Genomic DNA, 23498 nt, shown 5'->3' with positions numbered 1-23498 from the left:
TGCACCCTTGGGATTTATTCAAGATGCGGCTTTCTAGAACCAGAATATCTGATACTTGAGACTTCATAACAAGAATACTTAGATGGTGGGATGGTAATCCTCAAACTCGTAAGATGTTTTATATACGTTTATATATTTTGAAAACGGTTCATGTATTTTGTTGAAATTTAAATTCTCTAATTATTTTCCTGCTGAACAAAACATTAATCAACTCTCCCTAATTTGTGTAATTTGATGTATTTTTCTAAAGCTGTCCATTATCGTGATTAAAATTAATATCCCCTTTCTATTTAAGAAAAATAATTTGAGACTATAGGGGAGGCCTACACCGACAAGTACTTAAAACAGCAGAGCTTAAAGAAACAATGTTTAATCATTTTAGTAGTTTAATCTTTTAATCACTGAAGTATTAAAATGTTCAATCAAACTTTACTTGTTAAAACAAATGAAGATCACTGCCATTTATTCTGTCCATAACTAAAGCTACAAGCAAATTCAACGATAGATTCCCAGCCCTTAATAATAAATTAGATTCGTATCCAAGACTATATTGTGTAAAGTGGGCTTGAAATTGATCTAGTTTGAAATACCATTGAGGGCTACCAAACTTTTCGGCAATTGAATATTCAGGCCGACACTTTGGACTCTGTTTGGAGCTGCTCAAATATTCAAAGACTTGCCCAACTAACATTATGAGATGAAGTTTTTATCTTCAGTGAGCTTATGGTTATAAGGTGTAAGCCCGATAACTTTCTGAGGATAATACCTAAATGGGAAGATAATAATAGTTTAGTTCAATTATGATGACTATTTCAACATCTGTCAAAATAAATGCATTTTTATGAAAATAATTTTGGGGGCAGTTACACCTATCTCTTTCAAAGAATCCGCAGACGATCGAAAAACAGATGACAGCCTGCATGATATTCGATACTTGTATTGAAAATTATAGAGATTCATGTGACTTTTACCTGCGTAACAATTCTATTTTGAGCTTCAACCTTACAAAATAATATTGCCACGTCACTAGCATGCTGTATTTCAAGTTCGAAAGCAATGTCGTGTACGATACCACTGTACACAATCACGATAGTAATCACAGTTTCAGTCGACGTTAATTCCATTACGGTATGTTTAATCAATACTGGCGACCCGATTCATTCCCTACCGTGGAGAACAGAATGGCTAGCGGAGATGTCACAATCTCCTAAAGGCGAGTAACTTGCTCGTCAAAATGCAGGTATTCGGGGGACGAGGAACGTTACCAAACCCGCCCATTATTTTAAAAATAAAATCACCAATCAATCAACATCAATCTTTGACAGATTGGTTTAGATTTGACAAGGAAGCCGAACACCGCGTTAGTTCTAGTAACTGATCACATTGTCTACAGGAAGGCGCCTGACCTACCTTCGTTATGGCATCTCCGTTATTTTTTCTTCCTCCGTGTTCCCTACGTATCGAGGAACGCAACTCAGTCCCTTTGCGTTGTGGCTATATCTGTTTCCAAAGCGATTGCATGTCATGATACTTATAGAAATTATTGAGGGTATTAAGTGTCATTTGAATGGAATTATGTCAGACATTATTTAGAAGCGTTTTCTTCATTATTTCATTATTTTAATGTCGTCTTTTTTTAGTTTTTTGTAGTAAATTCGGTACCAAATTATGGATATAATTATTACATGTTTATTTTAATTGTTGTTGTTTGTAAAATCGTCCAAAGGTCATTTATTTTTCCGGAATATCGAATATTAACGGCGATGCTATATTTTATCCAATAAGTGCCACAAAGGGAATTTAAAATGGCTATCATACAGGAATTCAATTTGTTTGTGTAAGCAAATATACAGGTCGATCGCTTTGTGAGGTTATAATCGAAGATAAAAATCAATTTTTCGTAAGCAGAACGTGTACGTTTTCTTATTTTATCTTCAATTTACGAGGAAGCAAAAGATATCGACTTTTTGGCTACTTTGACGAGATGAAAATTACTTTATCAATGTGCAATATGTAGATATATGTAATACTATGTATACAACTGATTTTAGCGTTGGCCAAAACTAGACAAAGATTGTATGATTATAAGGGTAGATAGGGGTCCTATAAATATATTTCCATACTGAGTGATTTGAAAACCATTTTCAATTAAAGTACCTACCTATCTACAGAGTTACCTGCAGATTTCAATTTACGGATAAGAGGAAATCGCAAAGCTTTAAAATCCGCGACAGATTAAATATTCCGAGTCTCAGTACAAACTGAAGTGGGTACGCAAATATTATACTTTGCCAAGTTTGTGTTTATAGTTCGGAAGTTTCAGCGGTGCACTGAAATGTTATAGCTTGAGGCGTATGGAGTATTGAATAAAATAGTTTTTAGTTTACATTTTGTTTTGAAAACCTATGTAATATGTATGTTATTTTTTTTTTTTTGGTTCTTTTAAATATTTAGTTATGTTAGGTTTGGGACCGCAAACAACAAGTTACGTTAAATGTATCTATTTTTAGGAAATAACTTGCACATGTAAAAGAAAAGAGCAAATAAAACCACTATGACATTTTGTGTGTTCAGAAACAAAAACCATTTCTTTTTCTATAATACTAGTATAGTAGGCACAGGCAAACTTGTTATTCAGCCACAAACATAAAATTTTACTTTAATAAGTTTTTGATTTATTCCAGAATATTTTTGTCAAATGTGGTTAGGTAAGTTAACTTGGTGTAAATAATCTTTCTATGTACATTCATTTAGTTAGTTTTTTTCATTGAAAAAAATTACAAACTAAATTGTACCATACTAAACTAAACATGTGTGTCATGATAAAACAATTTTATCATCTCTTCTAGATACCTATAAATATGAACCACACTCGATACATAATTGAATAAGTTTGTCAATAGCCCGCCTCACGCCAATAATATGGTTAAAGGAGGCAATAAATGGTTATATTTATTGACATTGACTCTATACAAAGCTCTTATATAAGGGTTGCGGCAGTTGGCACCAATGAGCGGGTTAGATTCGAGACTTCTGAATATTAATTGGTTTTAGTTACTTATTGAAGTCAGTCGTCAAGAGATAGGTATAGAATAAGAAGATAAATAGGTATGATGACGTCAAGCAAGTTCAGGTACTACCTATCAAGGAAATACCGTATATAACCAAAAGGTTATTTTTTCTCCTTTTAGAAGAATCTAGAAAATCCTCTTTTAGAACGATCTAGAGCATTATCCTGGATCGTAATACAAGAAGAGGACAACCAAAGAAACGATGGATGGATTACGTGAAGGACGATATGGCTGGAAATAATTCAACTTGTAAGATGACGTTAAGCATAGAAAAAAAAAGGCTGCGGTGACCCGTAATAAAATTGGGATAGAGGGCAAAATGTCAACGACCTAAAAGTGAGACAAAAGCTAAAAAATCTATAGCTTGAAAACCACTTATCTCCTCGCCCCGAACGATGTCAAGACGCGATCCCACAGAGTCAGGAACGTTCCGTTTTACATTAATTATCATATTCCCTTTTTAGTGGCTGTGAACTTTCAACTTTCAGCTATGCACTATTGGATGTTGAATATTTAATAGTTTGCGATGTTCCCATTTAAATATTGAATATTAAAAGACCGCTGATTCAGGGAATATAGTGTTTTGCAAATGTTGCTGTGACATTTTCTTGTTTAGCGCTACTATTGGAGAATTCCATTTTCTTTGGATTCACTGGATTTTGTACAGTTGTTTAAAGTACAAGTTTCTGTACGGGTAAATTTATGAGTGCACAAAATATATTCAATTTTATACTTCACTAGCCGTTTTCCCGCGGTTTCACCCGCGGCCCGTGGGAGCTACTGCCCGTACCGGGATAAAATATAGCCTATGTTACTCGCAGATAATATAGCTTTCTAATAGTGAAAGAATATTTGAAATTGGTCCAGTAGTTTTTGAGTTTATCCATTACAACCAAACAAACAAACAAAGTTTTCCTCTTTATAATATTAGTATAGATTATAATTTGTACAACTGTTTTTGACACACTCAAGTAAGATTACATATAGAAATCGAATATAATAAAGCTAAACTTGAAAATAGACGATCAAATAGTTTAATTTACAATCTGACTACCCCAGATTCGTTGCATGCGAGTGTACACACACACACACACGCACAAACACATACACAATACTAAAACAATACATGCCAGGTGCGTCTAACCGTTCCTAACGCCTCGGGATATATTCAACATAGGTTGAACATTCTGTCAGAATTTCACGGGCAAAATATTAAAGGGAGTTTACAATGTAAATTGTAAATCTCAGTAAATGTTGCTCTTATTGTTAAGTGGAGTAATTGTTTGATTAAGAAGTAGCTCGTTTTGGCAGCAGTGTTTTTGAAAAGATGTATGAAAGGTTAGATATTTTTTTCGTAATGTAGATTTATTTATTTTCATGCAAGTCTAGTAGATTTTTTATTGCAAGTCTTTTAAATGCTTTCACAAGATCTACATTTATGTAGACTTAAATATTCATCATCCTCCGAGCCTTTTTCCCAAACTATGTTGGGGTCGGCTTCCAGTCTAACCGGATTCAGCTGAGTACCAGTGCTTTACAAGAAGCGACTGCCTATCTGACCTCCTCAACCCAGTTACCCGGGCAATCCAATACCCCTTGGTTAGACTGGTGTCAGACTTACTGGCTTCTGACTACCCGTAACGACTGCCAACGATGTTCAATGACAGCCGGGACCTACAGTTTAACGTGCCATCCGAAACACAGTCATTGGTGTCTAATAATAAAATAAAATTCCTCCCTAAAGCTAGCGTACCTAAGTAAGCCCATAGTATTAGTGGAATAATCCCATTTAATCCACCTTAATATACAGACATAACTACCTATTATTTTAGTTACTACCCAAAATCCAACACACTATAACCAAAATAGCCTAAGCAACAACAATCGTCATAAAAGTAAAAATAACCTTTACTGCTGAGTAAATAAAGTCGAAAGTCAAGTGGATTAGACAGCATTTGTCTGGAAGAAAGGTCACAATATCAGATGACATTACTAGATTGAGCCAGTCGCTAATAAAGGTATTAAGTGTTCGAGAAACTTTCTTATTCTTCTTTTAATAGTATTTGTTGCTCAACAGGTTGGATTTTATATAAAAGTCTAGGTATTGTCTAGAATACTGCCTGTCTGGCTTAGGTACATTTTATTTGTGAACTTAACAGACAACAGGCAAAATATACCAATATATTTTTACCAAATAGGTAACAAGATTTTAAATGCAAAAAAAATCCACTCTTTTTTTTTGGGAATCTCACTACGTAGCGTAAGTCATCCTATGGTAAAGATTTTAGACGGTAGAGCTTAACGAGTTGACAAGATGTTAAAATACAATTCCAAAGCGCAACAATTTCCTCAGAAGAATCCTTCTAGAATCTTCTTCAACAAGATTCGTTATTTATACTCTCACAAATAGATAAATAGGCACTACAAGTACTTGGAAACAGTACAGTACTTGCAAAATAAAACTATATAGATGAGGAAGTTGTGAAAACCATCACGCGTTTGATAAAATTCAAAACAAAGATTTTCAAACATTCAATCACATTAAAAGCCTTTTCAATAAATTCAAAAATGTTGATAATCATGCTACATGTTAAAGTGATACCCACATTATGTTAATTGAAAATAGCTAGTGTTTGTTTTAATTAATTTTGACAATCTATTGACCGTGTCGATGCATTCATGAATTCATTTGTTGGTAATGCTCTCAAATGATCGGCATAATTCGATCGAACAAGTTAATATAGAGGAATATTTGATGTGAACTATTTTAGGATACTTTGTAAATAGTGATAAGCATTAACTTTACATATATTTTTTCTTCTTATCTGTAATAACAAAATTGGCTTAGACTTAACCTGGTTGGATCCATGTACTTATAAATAGCCACTAGATGTAAGATCTTAGCAATAGAATTTTTGTAACATGTCAGAGAATTTGATCCTATAATTTGTGGGATTACAGTGTGTGGCACTTCAAAAGCCAAAAATTTCATACAACGGCTTACGCTTTTAAACGGACATGGCAAAAATACGTGAAACTTTGTTCCTGTTTCAGTATTCATGTATTCCACAAATCTGTTTTGGAGCCACAACTGTGACCGCCACTAATGTTCTATTGAATTATATTTCATGCTGATAAAAAAAAAACTATCAGAAATCCAGCGTACACAAAAATGTTGGTTGATCATTTTTACATAAAAAACTATGTAATTTTAAGAAGGAACAATTGGTAGGTAGCAGTTATTTGTCTCATAAAACTTTAATTCATTATATTTTAAACAAACGAAGACTACATACAGGTACATCGGTCAATACTCATTTCGCTGTGGTTCTACCACCTACATTATCAACAAAAGCTTGCACAATATCGACAAAAACAAAACACGTCTCAAGATAACGACTAAGAACATCAACAATACATAACATTGCATTACATAAACAATCTAGTAACACATTCATAACCAACCACTTGAGAAGCATCACAACATAACGTTTGCATCTGCAAACCGTAGAGATGACTCCTAAAATAAACTTAGCATATACATCAAGTGAGTTATGACAACTCACGTCTAGTAAATTTAAGACATAAATAATATAAACTCGGTACAGATTTATCTTCCGTCGAAAAGCATATTTTTCAAATGAATGCCAATTTTTCAAACGTACATCATGTGTATTTTTGTGTGTGTAGAAATGTTTTGGGAAACGATGTTCAATTGTCAATTTTAATGTGTTTTGTCATTTGATATATGAAGAAAATGGAGATCGGTGGCAGTTGTTGATGTTGTGTCTAGAACATTTATTTTGTAACTTTTGAAAGCTAGTGTGTAAATACCTACCTATATATTTTACTAACAGTATGTTTGAGTTAAAGTTTGTGTGTTTGTAAGGTGGTAACTCCAGACTGAATTTTATAATTCTGTAGCCACTGAAACCATACGTTTTAATAATATAGGAGTGTCAAAGAGAGTATTTTTTAATTTTCGGCTGAAACCGCGGGATTCAGATGGTAATATAAATCTCAACATTTGGATTCTTGATTAGAATCATTCATTGGAATTACATTTAATTAAAACTTATTGATTATAACTTTGATTGAAATTTCATTTGTATCGAACAAATTAGAAATTAATATTTCTTTAGCTTTGATTGAAACAATATTAATTTATAATTCTGTTTTAAAGGAAATTATTAAATTTCAATCAAGTTGCTTTGAAAGGGACAATTTTTTGTTTTATATTATTACACATATCTTCTTGGTTTTATTTTGGAGTTTTTTTGCGCTAACATTGGTAAAAAGCGTTTTTATTTTCAAAAGAATTCGCTTTTCACACTCAAGAACGTTTTAAGGAAAAATAAGTTTTACCTTGTTATCTATGACACGTAATTTGAATTTACCGAATTTACTATTTCAGATTTTGTTTTGTTTTCCTGAGAGAGGTTAAGTGCTGAAGAAAAGTGGTAATTTTTGAATTCAGAATTGGAACTACGATTGTAATGGAATTGGATGTTATTGTACAAGAGTAAGCGGTAATGGAATTCGGTTTTAGAAGTTACGTTTTATTTTTCCTACGATTTTGTTTCAAGCAAACGGACGTAGGTAAGTTCTTGCGATAGTTATTTGTTTTCATCTATTAAAATCAGTGTTTGTGTGTTTACGGCTAAATGATAATGTAAAATGTTTAATTCATAGAATGTTACCTTAAAATATTTTAAATGTAAACAAATATCAGGGAGTTTCCCATAATGTGAAGCTTATATAATAATAATGAACGGTGTGCCAAAGTGCTTCAATTATAAATTGGTATGGATAGGTCTTACATGTAGACATTAGTGATCGATTTTATTTAATCACCCTTACGCCCTCTGTCATGGGTGTCATCCACCTTGTAATGAAATAACCTCAGCTATGTTCTACTTTGAGGCATCAATCACATTTCTGAATTAAATTAAAATACTTGTTGACCTATAGATATTGCAAACTTATAAGGCTTTTGACCTACGACATTGTGATAGAAAATGATCTGCCGAGCCTTTTTCCCAACTATGTATGTTGGGGTCAGCTTCCAGTCTTACCAGACGCGGTCAAGTACAAATGTTTTACATAGAGCGACTGCCTATCTGATTTCCACAACCCTAGACAACCCGAAACCCCTTGTAAAGACTGGTTGTCAGACTTTCTGGCTTCTGACAACCCGTAACGATTTCCAAAGATGTTCAATTGGCAGCTGGGACTTACCAGTTTATCGTAACACACGGAAGAACCAACCTTATGAGCGATCGATCCGCAGGCTTTGATTACTTAATTTTAAATCATGTAGGTACTAATCATATAACTACCTGCATACATAGTATACAGCTATGTCTTGCTAACTAACTCCACATAAATAAATTATTTCAGTCAAACATTCATACAGCAAACATTATTTTTTAATCCTGAAATTCTGAAAATTAACACTAACATTGCATTCGTTTCGCGGAAACCTCGTAGAGTTTTTAATAAGCCTTTCCAGGAACTGACTACGTACTAGTAAATAAATAAAAAAGTTGATTTGGAACACAGAAACGAGTGGTTGAGTATTTTTCACTGAAATTGATAAAGACTACCGAACGAAAGCTTCAGGTTTGAGTATTCTGCAAACTTTTAGTTGGCCGATAGTTTGTTCGGGCTCAAAAATCAGTATGAAGATCGATCTTAGTACGCACACCATTGTTACAGCATGGTTATTATGACGATCAGATATTTGACTAATATCTGACTGACTAAAAACTTTGATTGAATTCACGATTTTCTTTAAGAAAAAAAATCTGCAAACTGTTGGACGACTCTTTAGTCTGTAGTGTGCTCTTAGAAGGCAAAACGAGTTGATGAGTATTTTTCACTGATATTGGTAAAGATTACTGAATGAAAGCTTTAGTTAAAATCAAGTTTCTTGCTCAAAGTAAACATAACCTTTGGCATAATAGTGATTGGATCCTTTGACGTTAGAATGCACTTTGAAACTGATATTAAGATTAATGTTCAACGGACTCACAGCATCGCTTTTAAAAGTTCCTTCATACATTTTATAGACAATTTTAGATTGAAATTGATAAACCACCGTATACTACCGTACCGTATAGTTTACTTTATGAAAATCGAATAGTTATACAGCTGCTGAGCGAGAAATGGATCAAGCGCTCGAATAGTTCAGGCCAGAATATAAATTTAAGTTTGACATCTATTTAGCCTAATACTACCTGATTTCCGATATGAAATCAGTCAAATTAAAAAGAATAGGCTTTTATTTATAGATCCAAAATAATTCCGTAACCTTTAAAACGTTATTTTCACGTCATCGTACGTATCAAACGTATCAACATGTTGCACAATGTTGCACCACAAAAAGAAACACATTTAAAAGACAATTTCCTGATTTTAAATTCTTGCTTTTCTTGGTAAACTACGTAAATTAGAAATGTTTTCATGGCTATATATTATGTTTTCATAGCATTCTTTATATTATAGACAGACTGATTACAATATTAGTCTTGAGTAGTATTAATTGCGCCAAGAATTTCTTGCTACAGGTGTAAATATTTAACAATGAGCTATGCAAAGCTAAGTCGCGTTCTAATTAAAATGTGTATATTTAATTAATATGCCTGAGTATTATTTACACGCCTAATAATTAATAACAACACACGATATACATTTAGGCACTATACAGCAAGTCACAGTTGATTTCTGTCAAAACATCAGAATGAAATATCTACCTCGCGTTTTATTTTTCAAAACATGGTCAGTTTTTACTGTTCCAGCTATTTTGCTGGAAATGGATAAAAATAATGCCGAAATGGTTTTTCCAGGAAAAACACACCCATGTATACAGGGTGTGTCGTTCACAATCACATTAAATCTAATCACATATACTTTATGATATTCTATGGCGAATTGTAAAAAAAATAAACTAATCCATTCAGTGGTTTAACCACAGGAGCCATTTTTCGTTTTTCTTATTTACAACATCATGTGTAAAGCAGAAATAAAGTTAGGAGTATCGAATGTTTTGATCAGTTGACAACTGTCAGTTTTCAAGGGAGAGTTTCAATTGTTTGTAATGACTGACTTTTATATGGTGTTCTAATTTTCGCACATTTTTATTCTATTTACTTTGTTTGAAAAATGCATTTTTTTATTTTTACGTATTTTTCTTTTTTTTTGCGCTAATCGACATATAATAACCAGTATATTAACGCATTTCATTTAATGTGATTGTGAACGACACCCCCGATATATTAAATGTTTAAAATATTATTTTATTTATAGACTGTTTTTTAGTACCTGTGTAGGCACATACAGGCCCGATGTTCATATTTAATTCTTCTAGCATTAATATTAAAGTTTTACGTATATACAGATACATAGATACATCTAGAAGATTAGACAGACAGACAGACAAGACAAGAAAGAATACAACAGAGATAGTATAACTGTAGAAGTTTCGCAGACTAAAGACACATTTTTTTTTTATAACCAACTCATAAAAATTACAAAAAAAATAAAAGCTGATCGACACTATTCTTAACCAACTTCCAAAAAGGGACGAAGTTCTCAATTCGATTATTTGTATTCCTTTTTTTAAATCTAAAATATTCAAACTTTAGTCTGCGAAGCTCCAACTATCAAGGCCAGGTCTTACCTCGCGTCCGAAGGCTTGTATGTGACGTCATACTTCTCCACCAGGTCCGCCGTGGTGGACCAGGACACCCTCACCGTGGTGGGGTTCAAGAAGGTCACGGTTATATTCTCGGGCACTCCGGGGCCCATTGATCCTGGGAAATGAGGTAGGTTAGTTGGAGAACTTTTTGAGGCCATTTAATTTAATTTAAGAAAATATAAACGTCAGTTTTTTTGAAACAGCTGTCAACTATGCTGTTCAAATGCAATTTTCAAAGTTGACTTTTGTTTAAGAAAACTGACGTGAATGTTCTCGGTTAAATAAGCTATTACTGTACAAAATAAACTAGAGATCAGAGAATTAAAACAGTCTTTGAACAGACCTTACGAATTTAACTGTATTTAATTAGTTCAATCGGCTAAATGGGCTTTTGTTTCTAACCATATACCTCTATGGTACAGAAACACTTTAAACTTTCTTAGAATTGACTCATTACAAACAAACCTAGAAACTCAAACCCTCAACTCAAAAATACCAAAATAATCTCTCTTAACAACAGCATTAATTCCCATTAAACAAATTAATTATTGATTTACTTGTATTTCAAGTTCAGAAGCCAGGTCAGGGCGAGAGGGCACCAACTCCCCGAGGAAGGTACTTTAGAGTGCTTTTAATTAACTGATAGTTATGGACTCTCTTGTTTTGATTGTTTATGAATATTAATTACGATTGTGAGTGGTGCGGAGGCTTTTGTGATGTTTGGTAGATGGTGCGTGATTTAACAATGCAAGAACTTTATCTAAATATGTCTGATTCATTTTAATCCATTTTGTGGACACTGACTTTCTGTTTATTAAATATTTGGATCATCATCATTATTACCCTTTTTACTGTCCCACAGGGTAAATACTTCGTCTCATACAGAGAAGGAATGATCGTTAATAAATAAATAATAATCGAATTAAATAGAAATACTTACTTGCTGTTCGTTAAAAAAAGAACTCGCATTTGACTACTTTCGCAATAAACGAATTTCTTGAATAAAAGGATATCAATAGCTTCAAAAAATATATTAAAAAAAACTAAAAAAACACGCTAGTCGTGTATTGTCGTCAGAATTTAGAGCGTGTGCAAAATTTCATAAGATTTTTTTACATATAATATAGTTACAAGTAAACCTAAGGTTAATGTAAGTGTGTTAAAAAGTCAAGAAACAATTTAGTTTTGGTATAAAAAAACCACATGATAATAAAATAAGGCTGTGTACAGACCGGCGTTCACGAGGCGCAACAGCAGCGAGAGCGCGAGTGCGACGGCGGCGGGTTGCGCGGGCGGCGCGCGCCGCATGTCGCGCCCACCCCACCGCTCATGCCATACCGCTTCTGTAACAATACGTGACGTTTTATTATTAGATCTAACTAATTTTTATTGCAAAATATAGCAACTAAATTGTTAGGGGCAGCCTTTTCAGCCTTAAAATTGAAGATTTAGATTTGTAAGGCGTGACGAAAAGAAGATGAAGTTGGTTAAGTACTTTTACTTGCCATATGGAGATAATTTATAATTTGATTCTAAGTCGACATAAGAAAACAATGTTATTATAAATATTCCATTTTTACCAGAGAAAACCTAAAATGCGTAGTTAAAATAAAATAAAAGAAAACAACTTGTTGCCGTTAATTTATTAAAATTAAATCAAACGAGAATGACGTATTCAAATTAAGATTAACAGAATTGGTTCCAAAGATTCTCTGAACCAATTATTCGTACCTGAGCTGTTGCGCGATTATGTAATTCCGAATAACATACAATTACGAGAAATCAGCGTAGTGCCGTAATTGGCATTTCAAGTACAGTATCAATTATCTAATTAACTTTGATTCATCTAATCCTTAGGTACAATTAAACGGGTTTCAACTTGTTGCTGATTGATTGAGTGATAATGCGCTTAACCGACTTTGCGCCAATTAATTCGGTTTTGCTGACTAGTCGCGCGTGTAAAACACGCTTTATGTGTAGTTTGCGGTTTAGTCTGAATTAATTCAAAATGTCAGTTCGTTCAGTTCAGTTGTAATAAATCTCGCTCGAATATTAAATATTTTTTTCGTCGTTTGTTTTGTCGGTATGTTTCGAAAATCTAGACACACGGCAGTGTGTCCGCCAAGTTGTAGCAAAAAAAGCGACACACCGGCCGTGGGTTATATTACACGAACCATTTCGGGCCAAATTCGACCCCCCTGTAACTCAAAATCTATTTTATTTACGCATATCAAATTTCTAGTATCTGTTGAGATCTCCTCACTTATCTAAAATACAAAATTTCATTAATATACCTATTGTAAGTCTTGAGTAATTGACGTCAGAAAATCGCTATTTTTACTATACACTCACTGACTGACTGACTGACTGACTCACTCATCAAAAACCTAGACCACTTCCAATGGTCGTATTGACTTGAAATTTGGCATGGAGGTAGGTCTTTATGTCAAGGTAAAGGGAAAAATCTGAAAATGGCCAAGCGTGAGTCGGTTTCAAAATAATGAAGGTGTTTTATACCCGGTGTAAATTTATACCCCTAAGGAACTAAAACGAACTAAATTTATCTATATTTATATAATATATCTTCGAATGGTCGTACCGATCTGAAATTCGTTACAAAGGTTTGTATTTAGTCAAAGTAAAGTAAAAATCTGAAAACGGCCAAGTGTGAATCACTTTCGAAAATAACGAATGTGTAACTTTGATCCACGAACATAATATAATGATAACATGTCATGTCAGTCAGTTGGTAAATCTAGTTCAATTAGTTAATCTAGTTCATTTCTTTGTAAGAAACATAGTGCATATTAAAAAATCTGAAAGATAGTATAAATGAGATATTTCTTTAACTATATTCATCAAAAGAAAAAAATAAAATAAACAACCTTACAAAAATAAATGAAATCCCACCCAAAACAAAAATGTGAAAGACTGCCAAGTTCGATAATATGGGAATGCTTCGTCTATAAAAGAAGTGAGATCTGAATAAGTACCAAGTTCCATACACATACCTCAGTTAAAAATAGTTACTTTTTAATGATGTTACTTGGCAAGTTTTAATAGAAAATTAAATACTTGATTCATTGCGTTTAGTAGGTTTATAACAAGGTGTGTGAAAACTTGCCACTTTTTGTTTTGGGTGGGATATGATTTACCTAAAGTTAATTACCATGTACTGACAAAAATCGATAAAATAGCTGAACGTAGCTTTGTCCGAAAAAAAAGCATAGTTATAAAATGTAATGTGGAAGAAATCTGCGGTATAATTAGGACACAATTCTAACGAGAAAAAGGTTACACATAATAAACTAAAATACTGATAAAATATAGCCACAAAACTGACCGAACCTTTGAAAAACTGTTGTACGTGATCAAAATAAAAATCGGTACGGCCTTGACCGAACCGCAGTCACTTCACTGCGATGAGTTAGCACATTCTATAGGTAGACGTTATGAAATAACGAGGTTTCACTGAAGCACGCCTAGATAGGTACCTAAGTGTGTATATGGAATACGAAAAAGTTTCTTTTGGGCTCTTTTTTGGTGAATCTTGAAGAACCTAATATGCCTAAGATATACAAAAAGTCACATCATGTAGTTGATGCTGTATATGTGACTATTAGTCTATTTGGAAAATAAATATTCAAGTTCCTTTTGGATTCTAAAGCAGCTTAATCCTGAAATTAACTTTGGATAGGCTGTTGATGAAAATTTTGAGCTTTTTGGTATTTACTATCAGTTTATATTGAAAGAAAGATATATTTTGCTTGTTAAATATGGCACATATAATGGGTCAGATTTTTACGATTCATTAGGTGTAAGTCTTATAGCAAAAGAAAAAGCGCATGATTATAGATTGTACATAATAATTACATATGTATTCATAGTTCCCTATCATATTTAGAGTTTAAAAGCAATATCTATTATTTGAAAGGCATAATAAAAATAATTTCTATTATTAAAACCAGAATTTACCGACCATAGCCATCTACGAGCGCAGACTCGAGGTAACTTAGGTGGGCAAGCCAGTTAAACCGTTAATAAAATTACATAAACCCGTCCGATAAAGTGAACTGTATCAAGGTCACGTTTTAGTGCCCCGCTTTTACAACTTAGGCTCGGCTTACACCTGAGCTTCAGAATTGTTTGGAAAAGTTACCACGGTTTTGGAACACGAAGGGCTGTAGAAATAACATGGGTAGGTTTTAGTCCAAAAGAAACTGAAAGTTCCTTACATCAGCCCATATTTACATCCCTATTATATTTCCTTTAGCCGTGTATCGGAGAGCACGTAAATTTCGGTCCTACGCCTGACCTTTCTCCGGTCGTGTCAGATTACCCATAAGATTATGAGAGTGAAGGAAAAGCGAGTGTACCTGTGTCTCAGAAAATGATTTTTATATTTGTTCTTCGCATTAAGCTGATATAAGAATAGCCGCCATAGCCTAAAATTGGCTGGAAGCATCATTATCATATTTTCTTTGAAATACAAGTTATGTTCTTTTTTTATCGTCCCACTGCTGGGCACATGCCTTCTCTCACACAATGAAATACAAGTATTTTTCTAAAAACATACATTAAGACATTGATTATGACGTACACCACTAAATTTTTATCTCGTTAAGTACAACACGTATTTCAATCAAACAATTCTATCTTGATGACGTCACTCAGGAAATGTACACAAGTGAAGTGCGTGACCAATGACGTCAGTTCAAACTAGACTTTACGGACTTGCAAATTATCCTACCTAATATTAGAAGAACGAGTATAAGTTTGTTTGTTTTACACTTACCTACACGGTAAACAACTGAAAATATTTAGATGCAATCTTTGCTAATAGGTGTATATTATACTGTACAAAGCTGAAGTTTTTTTGGTCAAATGAGTTAATCTAAGGAGCTACTTCTTCAATTTGAAAGAACATTTCAGAGGTAGATAGTCGAGGAAGGTTAGAGATCTTTGTTTCGTTGTTAGTTAGATGATTTTGTCAAAAAACTAGACTACATAATAAAAAGTACCTACCAAGAAGGCGCATCTTTATTTCTTTTCATGGAGATTAAAATTGCAAATAAAAGCCAGTATACTATTATATTGTGTTCTTAAGGCAATACCAAAAAGTTTAGTAAGAAACTTGTAACAATATCATTTGACTAAATACCTTGAGGCGTACCCCATTAAAATTCCATCAGCCGACAGTTAGCCGAACTGTTAAAATGGTTGCTTTGTCAACTTGGTCGTTAGGGTAAGATACAGGATGTGTCATTATACAGTATATCATACACTTTAGAATGCATGACTTATGCTCTTACAGATTAGTAGTACGTAAGATATGAAATGAGCAAGCTAACTCTCATCTAACGGCCAGTTTCTTCATCAAAAGTTAAAGTTAGAGTAATGTCTAAAGTAAAAGTTACGGTCAAATACGTTTTTTCAGGGCTAAAGTGACAGCAAAACTAATAGAAAAATTGAATTTGACCGTTACTTTTACTTTAGACATTACTTTGACTTTTAACTTTGGCTTTAACTTTTGATGAAGAAACTGGCTATAAGTAAACTAATAAAACCTTCCATAATACCATACCATAATAAAAATCAACAAAATATTTATTCATTTGTTTACCTAATAAAAAATAAAATAATATTGTAAGATAACGGGATTATCAAAAGATATAAGCTATTTTTCATCCGGGTGTTCATATAGTTGTCGTCACAGACTACACATGAAAGTGTTGTCGGAAAATACAGATAAAAACATAACTTAATTTTAAAATCTACATTAATCCAGTGGAGCTTAAACCAAGTTCCAGTACCCCAGTTAAGTTGTCAAGTTGGCTTCTTACTATTAATTTATGCGATTCTACTGACAACATAAACTAGTTCCTAAATTAGTGGTGGAGTTAAATTCAACCTTTGGTAAGGGCTATTCCTTCTATCTTCAGCATAAATTACAACATTCTGAGAACCACAACAAATGGATAATTTTTAATTTTTTTCGAATAAGTAACTTAAATACTTGTTTTTTCAGAAAATTAAGATTTTGTATGTATGTTTTATTTTCAGTTTTTTTCACTATTTCAAAAAGCTAAACAAGGTAAAAAAACCTTTATTATTCAAGGAAAAGGTCACAATATTTTTGTGTGTTTATATCAAAACTAATAACTTACTTTAAAAAATCTAAATATCAACACCCTTTAGAAAGGGTGAAGTTCTGCCGAGAACAAACTGCGTGACCCAACATGATTAGCGATGTTAAACTAGTAGCGACTGTAAGAGCCAATCTACTTGACGGCTCAATACACAGGGTTAAACAGTTAAAAGTTTATTTAAAATGTTGAATGCAGTAAAACAACTACCTATCATTTAATAAGTTGGAAAATAAAAAATCGAGGTTCTTTATGTTTTCTATGTCCGTTTATGACGATCAACGAAATCATAAAGTTCATACGACAGATTGTGTGACAGATAATCATTATACTCACTCCTATTTGTAGTCAAACCTCGTTCTTTATTTCATGAAGGCAAAAGTTCTCCCAAACGTACTGCACGACCAAACAAGATTAGCGTTATTAGGAATTAAATTGAATGAGCCAATTAGCTTGACGATTCATTCAATATCTATGCAATATGTATTCAGCAATTGAAACAGAATTGATACATTTGCATTGATATGATTATAATTAAAGGCTGGTGGAATGACGTTTGTAGAAATTAAGGTTTATTGAAAGACTTCAATGGGAGTGTGATTGGTGTGATTAACTGGGTTTTATAAATGCCTGGAGTGTTGGTTTTTCAAAAAGATGTGTTTTTGTTTCAATTTGTTTTGAAAAATTGAAGCAAACATTGGACGTGTGTTGGATGTCCTATAAAAATGCGTAGTGGCCTATTCCGATACAATACTAATGCAATTTCTTTTAATTCAAAAATAAGAATTTAATTTCTTCGAAGTACATAATTAAAACAATTTCTATTAATCACCTGCGCGCTTAAATTGCTTTCTCAAGTATAATTCCAAACGTAGATATCTAAATGCAAATAATTATTAATTAGACTGCTCTTCGAGACGTAATGCGATCATTATTCTTAACTCTAATTGGCAATCAACAAAATAATACAAAGATTACTCGTGTATCCAAATTCAATACGATTCGATTCGTAGCGGATCAATTGTAGGCTGTCTACGAGAGCGTAGCAAGCGTAACGCTGACGTCAGCTACGCCGTAGCAATAATATGGTGTCACCTAACAAGGCGTGCCTTTATGAATTTTTACTCAGGAATTGTAACAGCTGTGAAGGTAAAGTTAAAACTGCTATATTAACACTTGCAGGATAAGTATTTGCATTATAATAGAGGAAGGCCATTTACATAGGTCTATCAAGGCTTTTCACTTTTAGGTCCCATCTATCGTCAACATATGTTTCACTTTGAATATCGTTCCTTATGGAGTATACTTACCAGAAGTATTTTTGACTACTCATCCTCTATTAATTTATTATTCATTACAACCTATCATCCACTTGATTTATGTCTCAAATTCAATATCTTGTCATTAAGTGAAAATCTATATCCGTCATCAACTTTCAATTATATTGTGTGTGACACCACATCAGTAGGAAAACTACTAATCACCGAACTTTGATTAGGAAACTTGGTGATAAGACACAAAATCGCTTGTGGTTCGGTGATTAATTATGTGACTTTCTCGATGAACGTAATGTGATTCGCCGAAATTCAATACAAGCCACTAATCGATTTTATTTATTACTAACAACTATTTCGATTCATCACTAGTTAGAAATGTGACGTCACTGTTTTGGAACAAACTTTGTACGCCTACAATACATTGTTCTTTGAAAGTATAAGTGGGTGATTACGTGGTTCGATTTTACCAGGAAACCGTTGACAAATGCCAATACAAAAAGGTTCGATATTGATTATTTAGTTTGAGTACAAACGTCATTGTAGTCTCTGAAGGATGAAAGTTCGTTTTAATTAAAGCTCCTAATGTACTGTGTATCGATCTCATGAGTCACATCGTATGACATTTGTTTTGTAGCAGTTATTTGTCATATAGACATGGGGCTAACACAAAACAGTTTAGAACTCACGGCGTGGGTAAATGTTTTGATACGATGCGCTAATGCTGTTATGCTGCTCCAATGCTAGCCGTGATCTGACGTCTATTAAAAAAAGATTCGTGTACTTAAGGATAAACTTATGTGTTGGTTTAATTTTATAAACAAAAGCCATTAACTGAACCGAACCGAACCGAAATTCCATAAATAGTTGTACAAACTATTTATGGAATTTTAAAGGTGCGCTTCGAATTCTGGTTGCCGACTGCAACTGACGACCGCACATGCGGCGGCAGTAAGAAATCGGCCACAGCTGCATTGCTGTTTTGTAGATATTTACATGAAATCGCTTTGAATCGGCAGCAACATCTGCAGTCGCTGTCAGATATCTGACAGTTGTCGGCAGTCAGTATCTAGCATTCAAAACGTACCGTATAAAGTACATGAGCCCTAAATTATCTCACCAACAGAGCAACGACCCCAAACAAAAGAATAATGACTTCTAAATTCAAACTCCAGTCTGACACAAGTTAGCGACGGCAAAACTTCAACGGTGTTTGATATTCCATCCTCTGGGGAAATTAGTCAGATGGCACTTAATATTTTTCCGCCAGCATCAGTCTTAAGGTTTGTTTACCCATTAGAGATATAAGAGTGACAGATGACGTTGATCGAGTCGCAATTTAACTTAGTACCAAGGAGTATGAATTTATAGAATGTATGTTTTTAGTGCACCATATCGATAAGTTTTTTTCTTCATTATTATGTTCTTGAGTATTATTTTTGGCAGAAAAATAGGAGTTTTTTTTTGGATAATATTTTTTTGGTTTGACGTTATTTTCAGAAAAAAATAGCCGTGATAAAATAAAAAAATATTTTTTACAGTTCATCACAACAGGACATAAAAGCCGAAGCCTACTTCACAGTCGATTTGTAAAATATAGTTTAGGTAAATCAAATTCGACTCTCTCTCTTCTTATTTCGTAGTCTATATATTTCAAGTTCGCATTACTGCCCAAAAACGTATATAATCGTGACGTCACTTCAGGCCTCTAAAATCAACTTTATTCAACCGCTAAACACAGTTTACTGAGCCAAGCCCTCTCCGAACATAAAACTCTTACCACACATTCGTGTAAAACATTGATTTCCTTCATTTATCTAGTTCAGCTAGGGAAAGTTTAATTAAAAATAGAGTGGCAGTTAGTGGAATTTATAAGGGTCGGTTCCACTTTAGTGGTGATATTGTGTCAATCTCGCTAGTGGTGCAATGTGCTATCGTTCGTTAAATAGGGGGTTTTACGTTTTTTTCTCAACAAAACTCGTGGTTTGATCAACAAGGCTTATTAAAGTTGTCAACTTATTAAACTTCTTAAGTAACTTCTAAGTATATCTTGGACACCAATGGCTGATAAAAAGATGAAGGAAAACATCTTGAGGAAACCTGGACTGTATAGTCTGAATTCACCAACCCGCATTGAGCAAGCGTGGTGATTTGGCTCAATCCTTCTTCGTGTGAGAGGAGGCCTGTGCCCAGCAGTGGGACGATAAAAAGGCTGTAACAGTAACTTATTAAACTTATACGTATGTGACAAACGATCATAATGAACTGAGCGTTTACCAGACATCTGGCGTATATCTCTTCCGGAATTTCACATAGGGTCCCATACTACCAAAGACTAAATTTCTTTAAAATGAATACTCTCCATAATCGTTGCAAAATTCATGACATTCTATTCATACAGAAACTCCTTAATGGAAAGACAGATTGTAGCGAATTAGTTCATCACATCAAACTTGCTGTTCCCACCAGAGTACCGCGATACCCAATCACCAAACCATTCCACATTCCATTTTACAGAACCAATGTTGGTAAACGCTCACCTGTGGCACGAATTTGCAGTGAATATAACTCTTTGTGCGGGAGCTCGGACAATTTTGACATTTTCCATGATCCTTATAATAACAAGGGCATGTAAATGCCTCATGTAAATTAATTTTTGCACAAAATTGAACAATTTAGAATAGTACCTATTATGAAATATTACTTTCTTATCATTTGCCTCTATCGATTCTTCTTTTTTTTTTTTGTTATGTAAGGTTTGGTTTGGTTTAGTTTGAGTTATTTTTAATTTGAGCGTTGTGCACACTTATTTACGCAGGACTAACCATAATTGTAAACTTATATATGCGAAAGTAATTGTAAATAAGTTGTTGGTATGCCTTGTAAATAAATAAATAAACTGATGCAGGTAATTAATTTTAACACCCTCAGAGATTTAGAAATGCACAAATACCAAACAGTCGATTTCTTTTGAAGAGGCCTACGTGACGCGGCACGGCGCGACGCTGCGTACATCTCCGAATTCGCTTCTCATTGGCGCCCACGCAGGACGCACCTAAGCAGACCACATTCTTGACATGTCAATTATTTCAGAAGACAGATTGAGATTGACTCTCTTGCGGGTTGTTTTGGTAGCAAAGTTTACTAACCTTTAGTACCAAATGTGGTGTGCTCTGGGTTATCTTTTTTAAGATTAAACTGAATAGTAAGGATCTGTTAGTGATCTTGTTAAATAAGAATGATATATTAGATTTATTAACGTGACAGATATAGAAGAAAATGAGTTTTTTTCAGACTGCGTGAAATCTTAAGTAAAACAATTTGTGTTTGAACAGCAAGAACTTTAAAGCGAATATTTAATATCAGTCATTATGAATAAAGAGACTACTGTTATTAATGCCATTATTTTCAGAATATACAACATGCAGCGTAAATTTTCAGTGCCATAATCTTTGCTCTTCTCTGCAAAAAGCCGAAATGTAGGCTACAAAAAATACTATAAGCGTAATTAATATAAGCGGGGACAAATTATAAAAAGATCCTGACCCGCATCGATTTAATAAATACATAAAAATAACTCAAACCAACGAACACGAAAAAAGACTGTGGGCTATATAACATATTTTATTAATTTTTAACGGTGTTTTGTAATGACCTGCGTATACGTATTTACAAAACTGCTAGTTCTCAAACCGACCCTTAACTTACCTACATAGTCACGAATAAAAACCAGTGAACTTTTTAACCCTAACAACCAGTATAAACCTCTATTTTATTACAACTTTTGAAGCCGGAATACGACGTAAACTGACACGTGTAAACCTACACGTGCGTTTGCATTTATTTACAGTTAGTGCCTCAAGGGCGTAAACAAGTGTGATTCCTATTGCTGTAAAGTGAGCATTGAATTGTGTAGTAAGGCTGTAGATGTACAAAAGGTATTTTATATCTGCAGTAGATATAAGTAGCAGCCAGTAAGTCTGTAAACCAGTCTGACCGAGAGGTATTGGGTTGCCGGGGTAACTGAGTTGAGAAGGTCAAATAGGCAGTCGCTCCTTTTAAGTACGGGTTCTCTGCTGCATCCGGTTAAACTGGACGCCGACCTCAACATAGTTGGGAAAAAGGCTCGAGAGATGATGATGATTTCTGCAGCAGATATACTTCTTGCTGGAGCTTTGGGTCTAAAATAATAACCGTTGCTTTGGAACATGAAGCCCCGTAAGGAATATCAATATAAGTTATTCTATTCATCGAGAAAGACTGTCTATAGGCTCATTTTAACGCAGGGGTAGGAAGTAGTTCAGAGTAGATAGTATAAAATACAAACAGAAATAGTGAAACAATATTTAACACAACTCATCTACATTACACACAATAATAATGTAAAATTAAAACACACAACAAATATTGTTAATTTCACGAGATTTAATACTATAAATATAAACAAATTAACAAACATTCACATTCAGTCAGCCCTGGGGCGAAATATTCATCCTGCAAAGTTATAGTCGGTAAAATTATTTATCCAATATGCATTCATTTAAATGTTGAATATTTTATACATCTGCTTAGCATAAGGGAGGATATCTGCTGCCGGTGAAATACGTTAATTTTGTTACCTACCAATATTTACTTTCTTGGTTTTCTCTAAAAAGGTTTTTTTCTAAGCTTTTCAATTACAAAGAGGTGTGGGTTTCATCATCATCATCATCTCAGCCATAGCACGTCCACTGCTGAACATAGGCCTCCCCCGTAGATCTCCACAGATACCTGTTGGAGGCGACATGCATCCAGCGTCTTCCGGCGACCTTTATAAGGTCGTCTGTCCACCTTGTTGGTGGACGTCCTACGCTGCACAGTGCTGTCCGTGGTCTCCACTTCAGCACTTTTCGGCCCCATCGGAATTTATCTATGTTTTATTAGTTTGCAATATTTATTTACTTTTATTCATAGATCTCTGAATATCTGAATAAAAGTTAGTATCATTATTGCCAACAGATTAACGCTCAATACTTCTCAGTGTGAGAGTACTCAGCTGTGGGACGATAAATAGGTTAACGATGATGCCTACTGTCAATTGTCTTCCCCGGAAAATATATTTTCAGATTATATTAATTTTTATTTGCAGCTTCCAACTACACTGGGCAGTTAATATTGTCCCTCATTATAGATCATAACACTCAATTTTTTTACATCAAACCAATTTCTGCCCACAAGTAAAATCCTCAAGAAAATAATTTCCTCCGTCCTCATAAAGGCGTTTCCCATAACTTTCCCATTACAGAGGTAAACTCTTAGCGGCTTCGCT

The 23498-nt window shown here is 33.9% G+C and overlaps 1 protein-coding gene across 3 annotated transcripts in view; it reads right to left on the bottom strand.

Annotated features, from left to right (window-relative positions):
- The window catches only part of LOC124637874, a 158014-nt gene that overhangs the window by 60419 nt on the left and 74097 nt on the right, over positions 1-23498 (bottom strand). For all 3 annotated transcript variants that reach the window (XM_047174597.1, XM_047174598.1, XM_047174599.1), the window contains exons 2-3: positions 12003-12113; positions 10753-10885 (exon numbers count right to left, since the gene is read on the bottom strand). In XM_047174597.1, the coding sequence (XP_047030553.1) occupies positions 10753-10885; positions 12003-12078 (209 nt within the window). In that variant the 5' untranslated portion in view covers positions 12079-12113. The remainder of the gene's footprint in view (positions 1-10752; positions 10886-12002; positions 12114-23498) is intronic.

This window comes from Helicoverpa zea, chromosome 16 (assembly GCF_022581195.2).
Source record: "Helicoverpa zea isolate HzStark_Cry1AcR chromosome 16, ilHelZeax1.1, whole genome shotgun sequence".
Classification (NCBI taxonomy): domain Eukaryota; kingdom Metazoa; phylum Arthropoda; class Insecta; order Lepidoptera; family Noctuidae; genus Helicoverpa; species Helicoverpa zea.
This window is presented reverse-complemented; position numbering and strand designations above follow the sequence as displayed.